The sequence below is a fragment of the Ruditapes philippinarum genome, unplaced genomic scaffold (assembly GCF_026571515.1).
Source record: "Ruditapes philippinarum isolate M1 unplaced genomic scaffold, ASM2657151v2 ctg493_1_1_1_1, whole genome shotgun sequence".
Classification (NCBI taxonomy): domain Eukaryota; kingdom Metazoa; phylum Mollusca; class Bivalvia; order Venerida; family Veneridae; genus Ruditapes; species Ruditapes philippinarum.
In genome coordinates, this window is record NW_026860883.1 from 49,311 (window position 1) to 61,620 (window position 12,310).

At 31.6% G+C, this 12,310-nt stretch overlaps 1 protein-coding gene across 1 annotated transcript; it reads left to right on the forward strand.

The window, feature by feature from the left end:
- Positions 1-576: 576 nt before the first annotated feature.
- LOC132713730 (uncharacterized) lies at positions 577-2,990 on the forward strand. The gene has a single exon (XM_060696407.1). The coding sequence runs from the start codon at positions 637-639 to the stop codon at positions 2,020-2,022; it is 1,386 nt and encodes a 461-aa protein (XP_060552390.1). The 5' UTR covers positions 577-636; the 3' UTR covers positions 2,023-2,990.
- The last annotated feature ends 9,320 nt before the right edge of the window (positions 2,991-12,310 follow it).

Sequence of the window (12,310 nt, forward strand, 5' to 3'; positions counted from 1 at the left end):
TTTACTAAGATTACAAATATGTTGTACAATATTTTCTATTTTATTAAAAATTCTGTATAATGTTTTCAATATTAATAATGTTTTCAATATTACAATATTTCTCTACAATGTTCTATAATGTTTCATGTATAAATATTTTATCTTAATGTATTAACAGAAAATCTCTTAAATAATTTTAATTTTATAGTTACAAAATTTATATAGATATTCCGTTCTATGTCCTTTCATTTGTAAGACATAAGCAAGTATAATTCCCAATATTAAATTTTTCTTATTATTTTATTGTGATATTATATTACTGTGATAATTGTAAAAATTTAAAGAGATATGCTTTGCTTGAAATAAAATTATATTGTGAAACCAACTTTCGTTACAGCGTTTTTACTAAGAAATTTACTGGAAGAAAATAAACAAGAGCAAACCAGAATCTTGAGTTTACAATAAGATAAAGTTTCAATAAAGACAGTGTTACAAAAAGTAAAAGGTTCCCCTCCCACGTTAAAACAAATTAGACGAGAATAAACCCCTGTTACAACTGGTGGAGTAGGTCCATTCCAAGGAACTGGAAACCAAGCTTAACAACATGTGTCTAAAATTGCTAATTTGCCACAGTATTTGGAAATTTCAAATAATGGTATGTATTACTTAAAGCTTAACTCATTAACAATAGCTAAGTGCAAACAATATATGAAAGAAACCATATGTCCCTTTTCATTTCCCATTACACCTATGCATGTTAATAGTTGTGCAACCAGCCTTTACTTAGGAAACAAAACATTAATAAATAACCATTGTAATTTCCAGTTTATAACAAATGCACTTCGTTCCACTCTCAGACAATTAAACGATACACATTTTTTAGTTTCAAATACCTCCCAGTTATTTTTGAACTGCCACAATAAAAACAAAACTGTAAATGGCTGTCAGTTTTGTCTTATAACAATACCCTGTGATTGTGCTATAACAACTAAATCTACTTATTTACCTCCTCGTATATCTCACTGCCACCATCATGATGTAGACATAACTTACATACATCCTATCAATCTTGCCTTATTGCAACAATTTTTCAGTGAATCAACATTGTCAATGGTTGAAGCACACTCAACATTCAATGACCCTTTAAACATATCTATTCCCACATTTCAAATTTTTAAACATAACTTTTCTGACCTCATTGCGAAAGATACCAAGGAACATCTAAGTCTTAAGAAAATGGCTATGTTGACTAAAGCAAATAGTCAAATATATACAAACCTAGCAGACCCTTTACTTGATTTACCTATCGAATCTGAACAGTCTATTTCTGTAAGTTTTATCATAACTATTATCAGTTCTACTCTGTCAGTAATTTGCTTGTTTGGTTTAATTGTGTTATCTTTAAAATATAGAAGATTAGCAATCATTACTAGTGTTTCTCAACTCCCTGCTAAGGTACAGTCAGCCAACCTACCAAGTTTTATTTATACCACAACATTGCCATCTGTAAACACTACTATTCAGACAATTCAGAAATCAGACATTTCTCTAGTAAATAACCCCATGTTAGTCACAGCCTCACTACTTTTCATTGTTGTTTTATATAAATTCCTTAAACTTTGTTTCAAAAAAATGGGAAACAGTAAATTGATTCTTGAAATAACTGATGGAAATACTTCTGTTCAACTACCTTGTATGTACCTTCCAACATGTGTTCAACATTGTGAATTCTCTGGACAAAACTGTTTAACTGAACTGGATCTCAAAATTTCATACCAATCTTCTCTTACAGTAAACTATGGTGATCTACTAATCAAAAACAGATTTTCCAGTCAAGAGTTATCTCCCATCTCCCCGATTAAGTTAAATTTTTTTCAAGCTTATCAGATTAAACGCATAATCAAAAATAAATTTTCTATGTTCATTTGGATCCAACAAAATAATACATGTATACCTGTGAATGTAAATTATGTTGATAATAAGATCAAAAATGATACTGCTTGTATGTATCCGAAGTTACATGAGCCCCTTCTAGATAAATAAACTTCCCAACTTCATGGAGGCCACCTATGGATTATTATGATTGTTGTTTATGTTGTATTATATTTATATATCAATTGTGTTATTTCATGTTTAGCTCATGTGTTTTTTTTCCATTTCCACATTTGTCATGTGTCATTTCTGAAATTTGATAGTTTTTTCTAGATAACAATGCAGAAGCATTGTTGCAGGAGCATTGTTTTATTTAACAGTTCATGTTTTCTCCATGTTTTTATATAACCATTTGTCAAAGTTCATCACATTGTGTAACTTATCGTTACTTATATAAAATATATTGTGTATATAAAAAAAAAAAATAAAAAATTGTGACTACACATAAGAAAAATATTTCTGCATCCCTTACAATGCAGGAGCATTGTTTTATTCAGCAGGGGGATGTTGTAACAACGATTTTGTACATGTTTTTCTTTTAATGTAGTTGTTGTATAGGCATAAATTCTTTTAATCATTTATTATGTACTGTTATTTCTTTTTATGTAGTTTGATGTATATAATGTTTATAAAAGTTTATTATGTTTATAAAAGTTTATTTACAAGCATATTATTCAACAAATACCCCTTAAGTGTAAGAATTAGTAATACCCCTTTTATGTTTCTTTTCAATGTAATTCTAAATTGATAAAAGGTTGTTAACACCTTATAGCTAATTAAATTTGTTGTCCTGTAACATGTTGGTTCATTGCTGTCTGGATTAAGTTGCTATGGTCATCATGGAAACCAAGCTTAACAACCAAAGCATATATAAGGGTAACCCTAGGGTTCATTTTTATATATGCTTTGCTTGAAATAAAATTATATTGTGGAACCAACTTTCGTTACAGGTAAGAAATTAATTTATTTTCATATTTATAATTTTTGTTATTTACTAAGATTACAAATATGTTGTACAATATTTTCTATCTTAATAAAGATTCTGTATAATGTTTCAATATTAATAATGTTTTCAATATTACAATATTTCTCTACAATGTTCTATAATGTTTCATGTATAAATATTTTATCTTAATGTTTTAACAGAAAATCTCTATATAATTTTAATTTTCTGGTTACAAATTTTATATAGCTATTCTGTTTCTATGTCCTCTCATTTGTAAGACATAAGCGCGTATCATTTCCTTATATTAAATCTTTCTTATTATTTTATTGTGATATTATATTACTGTGATAATTGTAAAAATTTAAAGAGATATGCTTTGCTTGAAATAAAATTATATTGTGAAACCAACTTTCGTTACAGCGTTTTTACTAAGAAATTTACTGGAAGAAAATAAACAAGAGCAAACCAGAATCTTGAGTTTACAATAAGATAAGGTTCCAATAAAGACAGTGTCACAAAAAGTAAAAGGTTCCCCTCCCACGTCAAAACAAATCAGACGAGAATAAACCCCCGTTACAATAGAAAAGAAAATTTTGCATAAAAATGATTTGAAGAATCTCTTTAAACAGAAAAAAAATTCTTTCATGAATTTAATTACAACCAGTTAGCTTCTTTCACAAGCTACTGAAATACATGCAGGTAAATATGTACACAGGAGCTTGAAATTCTATCAATAATCACACTAAAGTACGATTAAAAAAATCCATACCTATATATATAAAAAAAAATACTTTTTTTAATCGGACTTCAGAGGAATTAGTCTCCCTTTCCCCTGAAAAAAATTATCAGACAGTCAGATCCACTTTAGCTTAAAAATCGTTGGACCCTGTGAAAATATGTTGGGTCAGACGGTCCGTCATCTTTCAGAAATTCTAGTATACCCCCTCTTCTACAAAAGCAAAAAAATGAAAATCCGCTTATATTCAAAAATATGAATATAAAGAACTTTCAAATGATAATAAAGAAATCTAAACAAGAGCTGTCCGTAGGGCAGCATGCTCGACTTTTCTTAGTGCTTGATAGTAAAAGAGCCTTGATAATGTAAAATTTTCTTAGTTCACAAAAGGGCCGAATTTTTTTTTTAAATCCATTACAATTACAGGCCTTGGAGAGAATCCTGTTATGCTCTTAAAGAAGTTTAAAAATTTCAAATAGTTTCAAAAGCCATATGTCAATGGAATATGGAAATATCTGAGGTGGTATGTATACTTTAATAAAAATTCTAAGTTGAAAAAGGGGTATAATTCTTCTATGTTAAAAAAGGGGCATAATTCTGTCAAAATGCTTGATAGAGTTAGCTCCTTCTGTGTACATGTTGGGGTCATGATGGTGAACAAGTGTGCAAAGTTTCAAAGCTGTATGTCAATGGACTTTGAACATGTTTGAGGTGTTACAAAAACTTTAGCATTATGCCAACGCAGACACCGACTCCAACGCTTGGGTGACTAGGATAGCTCTATAAGTTTATTCTAATCAAATAGTCGAGCTAAAAAAATTGATCCACAAATAAAACAGTTATTAGAATTTAAAAATTCTGCTAATTGATCCACAAATAAAACAATTATAAGAATTTAAAAATTCTGCTGCTAAATAATGCATATAAATAATGGGGCCAACTGGTAAAGGTCAGTGAATCGCATAGTAACATGGCCAGCGATTGGCTGAAAAAAAGTGCAGGGAAAACCGTATTAATCACTTTACACATGAGGTGACTGGATGAGAATGGGGTATTTTTAAATATAACAAGAGCCACCGCCGGGCGGGGGCAACGCTCGACTTTTTACTTTTTCTAAACGCAAACATAGAAAGGTTTGAACATATATTGATGTTTCCTTTTTATAAATTTAGTTGGGCTGTCTTGTCACATTAGTTTTGTTTATATATTTTGTATATATATGAATAGAAACATTAAGCATATTTCTAAAAATAGCAACAGTACGCAATTTCTAAAAATAGCAACAATGACGCAATTTCTAAAAATAGCAACAATGACGCAATTTCTAAAAATAGAAAAAATGACGCAATTTCTAAAAATAGAAAAAAATTACGCAATTTCTAAAAATAGAAACAATGACGCAATTTCTAAAAATAAAAAAAAAAATGACGCAATTTCTAAAAATAGAAACAATGACGCAATTTCTAAAAATAGAAAAAAATGACGCAATTACTAAAAATAGCAACAATGACGCAATTTCTAAAAATAGAAAAAATGACGCAATTTCTAAAAATAGAACAAAAATGACGCAATTTCTAAAAATAGCAACAATGACACAATTTCTAAAAGTAGAAAAAATGACGCAATTTCTAAAAATAGGAAAAAATGACGCAATTTCTAAAAATAGAAAAACATGACGCAATTTCTAAAAATAGAAAAACATGACGCAATTTCTAAAAATAGAAACAATGACGCAATTTCTAAAAATAGAACAAAAATGACGAAATTTCTAAAAATAGAAAAAAATGACGCAATTTCTAAAAATAGCAACAATGACGCAATTTCTAAAAATAGGAAAAAAAAATGACGCAAATTCTAAAAATAGCAACAATGACGCAATTTCTAAAAATAGAAAAAATGACGCAATTTCAAAAAATAAAACAAAAATGACGCAATTTCTAAAAATAGCAACAATGACACAATTTCTAAAAGTAGAAAAAATGACTCAATTTCTAAAAATAGGAAAAAATGACGCAAATTCTAAAAATAGCAACAATGACGCAATTTCTAAAAATAGAAAAACATGACGCAATTTCTAAAAATAGAAAAAATGACGCAATTTCTAAAAATAGAAAAACATGACGCAATTTCTAAAAATAGAAAAAAAATGAAGCAATTTCTAAAAATAGAAAAAAATGACACAATTTCTAAAAATAGAAAAACATGACGCAATTTCTAAAAATAGAAACGCAATTTCTAAAAATAGAAAAACATGACGCAATTTCTAAAAATAGAAAAACATGACGCAATTTCTAAAAATAGAAAAACATGACGCAATTTCTAAAAATAGAAAAAAAAAGACGCAATTTCTAAAAATAGAAAAACATGACGCAATTTCTAAAAATAGAAACAATGACCCAATTTCTAAAAATAGAAACAATGACGCAATTTCTAAAAATAGAACAAAAATGACGAAATTTCTAAAAATAGAAAAAAATGACGCAATTTCTAAAAATAGCAACAATGACACAATTTCTAAAAATAGAAAAAAAATGACGCAAATTCTAAAAATAGCAACAATGACGCAATTTCTAAAAATAGAAAAAATGACGCAATTTCTAAAAATAGAAAAACATGACGCCGATAAATGCACAATCTGAGAAAATTCAGTAATATAACCTTCAAGGTCAAGGTCATTAAAGAGCCCAAGCAAATTTGGGTTTGATAAACAACAAGGTCTGGTCCTTAAGAATGTTCTGTTATAATATGAAGTTTATCCCTTCAAAAATAGCAAAGTTACAGTCAGTTACTGCCAAAACAATGAAAATTTCAATAATTTGACCTTCAAAGGCAATGTCATTAATAAGTGAAGGTCAAGGTCTTTCGGTATATTTTTAACAGTTATCTTTGAAGATTATTATGTTCAAGTTTGAAGACAATCCATTCAAAAATAAGAAAGTTACAGCCAATAATAGCCAAAAAAATGAAAATTTCAATAATTTGACCTTCAAAGTCAAGGTCATTGATGAGTGAATGTCAAGGTCTGACTGGTTATTTTTAAGGGATATCCTTGAAGATTATTATGTTCAAGTTTGAAGACAATCCATTCAAAAATAACAAAGTAACAGCCAATAACAGCATGAACAAGCAAAAATTGGACTTTTAACCTTGAAGGTCAAGGTCATTTATGGATGAAGGTCAAGGTTAGTGTGGTCTACTGAAAGGTCTTGTCCCAAGGGTTGTTGTGGCCAAGTATGAAGACAATACACCAAGAAATAAAAAAGTTATGATCCAGGTACAAGTTTTCGGACGGCAACGGCAACGGCAACGGAGACGGCAACGGCAACGCCGACCTGACTATAACAATACCTCTACTTTTTTTTTCAAAAAAAAAAAAGTCGAGCTAAAAACTAATTTAAAAACTACATTGTTTTCTGAAGAAAATGAAATATTTCATGAGTCTCTATGATAATTTTGACTTGGATATTTGTATTTATAAAAAGTGTATGTCAGTCCTGTGTCAGTCCTGTGATCAGCAGAAAATTTCAATGAAATGGGGGGTAATACTCTTTGAAGTCATTTTGCAAAAAATTTGGTTGGCTACCACTATATAACAGGAACATTTTTATGTGTCAGGCATTTCATTCTGCTAGAAAAATCACCTTAATTTTAAGGTAGAATTACTCATTCAGTGTCTATTCTAGGACGCGCGATTGCGGGATTCACGCTAATATTTAACAGATTGCGCACAATTCAAAATCATATGCGTGAAAATCCCGCATCTATAAAAAAGTTAATAAAATCGTAAAAGAATTCTGGAAACAAAGTGATCCCCCGCATGCATAATTCCATTTCGCATTTTATTTGGTTGTTTTGTTTACATTTACACCGGAAACTGAAGGGAGGTAACTGTAAGCTAATTATAATAATTTAGTACCGTATGGTACTGGTTACGTGAGTTGACGGAAATTAACGGAATGTTCCATACCGACCGGAACTAGTGTGCTAGGTCTGACAGTTGGGCGCCATTTTAGTGTAGTAAATAATCAAGAAAAATGAGGCAATTCCTAGCTTGGCTACGGTTATGACGTAAAAGATAAGTCGATTGTTTGTATTGTCAATCCCTTGATAATCAATCGCGACAGTTCTATAATAATTTGTTTTCGTTCATAAATTAAGGGAGGACAACTTCTGCTGCCTTAAATGAATATTTTCGTTTTAAATATTTCATCGGTTGAACGCCTCAGTGTAAACTTAATGCAGACGATTTAACATTGGCAGTTTATATTGGCACCCCTTGATTTTGAAAATCGCCCCCTTTTTTTAAATGGAGGGGGGAAAATCACCCCTATTTTTGAATTTCTAGAATAGACACTGCTCATTTGGGACCATTTCTCATAATGTAAGTCTATGGAAAAATCAATGTGAGTGTCTGACCTAAATCTGCAAAATTCTGATAGCAGGTACTTGTGATGTCATCAGTTAACTTTCCTATTATTTTACGATGTGCAGGCAGACACAACGGCAAAAATAGGAATTGCATCATCTTACAAATAACATGTCTTGTTGACTTTTCTATTACCAAGAACAAAGCCCATGTGGTTAAACATATTTTTACATGTTCCAAACGTCAACAAAATAATGCATCGCGAAAATATATGATATAAAATTATCAAGGGTTTTTTTTACCTTTTTTCAGATTGTCACGTTCCCATTTATCTTGCATAAGTACCGCAGACATACAAATTATTTAGCGGTTATTAACGTAGCTCGAAACGCAAGAAATAAATGGGGAAAATCGTCGAGAAAGTGAGGCAATAATTACGCGCCATGCGACTGTACAGTAGGTCTAATTGTACTAAATTAATGCATTTAGATAGAACACTACTCAAATATTTTCACCCCCATTTTCAGTGTACAAGAACATGAATGTCCTGCATGTAAAATGCACAATAAGATATGATTACATTTATAAAACAGAAAAGCGGTGATACTGTTCTGTTCTAGGTATATATTAAAATGCATTCATAATTTAATGTCATGTGCGTACTGTAAAGCAACCTTGTAGTAGATCTATAAAAATTAATGAATCTCCTTTCTTTTCAGTTCCATTTTACCAGGGTATTTGAAAGACCCTGATTTTACGTATTTCTAGCTGAATATCAACATGAACAATTTTAAATCTAAATAAATTGTTATGTTTTACATTCCTCAGGCTATAAAATAGAGAGATACTGAATCCCTAAAGAAAGCCCAACACGACAAAATTGAAAATGTTGCAGGCTAGGTTTGATTGAGCCTGTTCATGGACGGTACTGGAAAGTGCAAATTACCGTCCACGCCCCCTAGCACCGGCTTAAGCAGAATTCAACATTATACACGAAAAATGGTGAAATTTTGAATTTAGAGACATCCGCAGATGTGTTCATACGGCGATTATCATGGAACCTTCAATGTGACACAATAGTGCCATTCCATGAAAATTTAAGCGGCATATGGTCCCCAAGTAAAAGAATGCGTGTGCCCTAAACGAGAAAAAAATGGGCGGAAGTAAATAAAATGGAATTTTGAAAGGGGATCTGAGGTTAACTTATGAAGCCTGCATATCACAGACAAGACGTCAAAAGACAAATTAAAAAAGCAGGCAACATATCCTAAGGGTGATTATACAGTATTCAAACTTGTAAGGATACTGGAACCACCAAAGTTGAAAAAGGTCAAATACAAGAAACTAAAAATACTATCTAAAATGTTTACACAAGCAATAAAGTCGTGCTGAACAATCTTCAAGGATCGAAAATATGACGTCATTGATTAAATGTACGGGGAGACTTCTTACAGCCGCCACACGGCACAAATAACACGGATGTGACAATAAACCAAGGACGCTCTTTAACTCTCCTTATACTGGGCAGAAAGGTATTTGACATCTGTATATAGGTGGTGTTGTAATGGTAATTGTGCCTCCGGATCACGTCACTAAGACACGTTGAATTTACCAGAGCACAGATCAGACACCCCATCTTCCCTGAGTAAGCTGTCAAGCGGAATACCAGTATTATTTGCCTTCACTTTTGCAAGGAACTGATAACTTGTGTGTATGCCAGAGCACATCTGGGTACAGTGCGAATGCCTATAGAAAGGACTTCATGGCCGAGGAATCGAACCAGGGTCGCCCGATTCACACCTATATTGGCATCCTTTAAAACAAGTGCATTTTAAAGGCTTGAAAATTCTGCGTTCTTAGGATGTTATGGATGAAGCTGTAAATTCATAAGCAACTATAAGACAATAGTATCGAATGAGATGACAATTTTTCCATGATAAATTTATTCATGTAGGTAAGTTATTTAAAAAATGGTTAGACCCCTACAAAATGCAAGAAAAAAAATCAATTCAGATCAATGTATATTATTTTGCAATATTCAGCATACAAAAAAGCAAATGATATTCCCAAAATATTTTACAAGTGTTTGTGGTTAGGATTGAAATATCAGTCCAGAGTGTACCTGCTTAATGGGTGGTAACGAGTTATGTATCAGTAATCGTATCATCAATATAATACTTATGGGATTTAAAGATAGATTGTCTTTTATCAGCTAGAAGAATATTTGAAGAAGTTGGACATCATCGTATGCAACAATTTATTCAGAATTATAAAGGGATTGAAAGCTTACTCTGCACAACATTTGCTTTTGCATCATTTTATTTTGACGTTTCTTAAGTATTCGACTGTCTGAAATAGCAATTCTAATTTGCAAACTACTAGCATTAGAAGATACAATCTCAGAAACTCCATATCTGTCTATAAAGTCTCGGCGTTCTTTATTTCACATTAATCTATGCTGGCGTTCCCCAAGTCCGTATTTTAGCTAGACTAATGTCATTCGAATGTTCAACTATGTTTCATAGAATATAGAAGCAAAGATCAACAAGGAAAGTCAATATTCATGAAGCGCGTAACTATGTATAGTACTTATATTTCCAGAAATCTTATGATTTATATAATAATTTTACTCTACTTTTTGTCATCAATCACTTTATGTATACACCTTTCTTTCAATAATTATCTCATCTTTGAACCTAGAACTATTTTTCTTTTAAAGTGATGTTATTTAGATATATTTTTCACTTTTATCGTCCCGTTACTGCATGAAGCAATATACTTTTATAGACTTTTATGATAATAATATATAGCTCCTTGAGTTCAGATTTCAGATTATTGTCTTGTCTATTATATCATGGAAAAGTATGTCGATTTTTTTCAAAGTTATTGACGTGGTCACATGCATGTTGTGCTGGTCTTCTATACATTCTTGATATTGATAACAGAAATGTATTTCTATCTATTCATAGTTGCGTCCAGTATTTAATTAGTGTGCTATCTCCTCTGACAGCCTTTCTTTGAAGCATTTAACCATTTACTTCGTATAGACGTGTTTTGACGACTTTTCACCCACTTTTGACGCCTCAAATAGTGAAAAATTGCCCTATTTAGACCACAAACACTTGTATTCGTTTGAGAAATGGTGTTAATAAAAGTGATAACTCTTTCGGCGCCATCCTCTATCAAATAAAGGGGGGTACCAGGGGGAGGGGTGCCCCTTCTGCTTGGGGTTTGAAGGGGGTCAGTAGACTCCCTTATTCCTCAAAGAAAATTTTGGCTTTGTGAGAGTCTAAATATGGCCTCAGGTTGACCTTAAAAAACATGCAACAAACACTGAAAAGCCTTTGACTCTATTTCAATGCATTGAGAAGTTGCAGCACTTTGAAATCAGTTTTGATGAAAATATCAACTCAAAATAGTGATTTGTGGCAATGTTTAGATGTTCCCTCGTTGCCATGGTAACAGGAAATTTAAGATTGAATATGCCGTTACAAAAGGGTCCAGTCAACATGTATGCCAAGTTTGAACAGTATTGGTGCCTTTTTTATTGTTTCATGGCAATCTGTTACTCCTGATTATGACCATATCTGCCATTGAACGCTGCCTTTCCTTTTTGATCTTGTTATCATATTGTAACAGGAGGCTTTTCAATGTCAACAGCCATTTTTCAAAAAATGCTCATGAAGTAATGGGTTAAAGCACCGTACATATTGTTTGGTCTCTCTATAAATAAGTGTTACTTTGCTGAGTAACGTAAACAACTGTGTTGATGGCTTAACTCCTGATTATGACCATATGCATATATGCTATCTGATAGTAGTACAATAATACGAACGACAAGTCAAAATCAATTTGTTTTAGCATAAAAGAAAAATGAGAACAAAGATCAGATCAGATCGTAGAACGCAGCATCCGACCAGCCATTAGAGGCACCGGACGGAACAATGGTAGAGGGCACAAGGACGGAGGACATGTGAAAAACTACATATTGCATTTAACAGTTTAATAAAGTTATAATCATAAGATGTTCACCTACAAATATGAACAGGGGTGTATGAAGTTGAAGTACTTATTTAATTTAATAAAATTAAAAACACGTTCTGGGTTCTTACTTTTGTTAAGTATTTCATGCGAGGCCGAGACTGTTATGTCTTTTAGATTGATTATTATAAATGGTGTAAGATTTAAATAAAATAAGGAATAATTTCGTGTTATCACGCATAACGACTGAAATGTCGATTTTGTTTATGTGGTCCCTAGTGTCTAAAATTTTCATCGAAGCAAACTTTTGGATGACCACCGAGAACATTAATAACATTTCAAAAATGAATTCAATAGCACATACATACAA

Excerpts from the sequence above, each read along its gene's own strand:
- LOC132713730 (XM_060696407.1), top strand. The coding sequence starts at position 637 with ATGTATTACTTAAAGCTTAACTCATTAACAATAGCTAAGTGCAAACAA.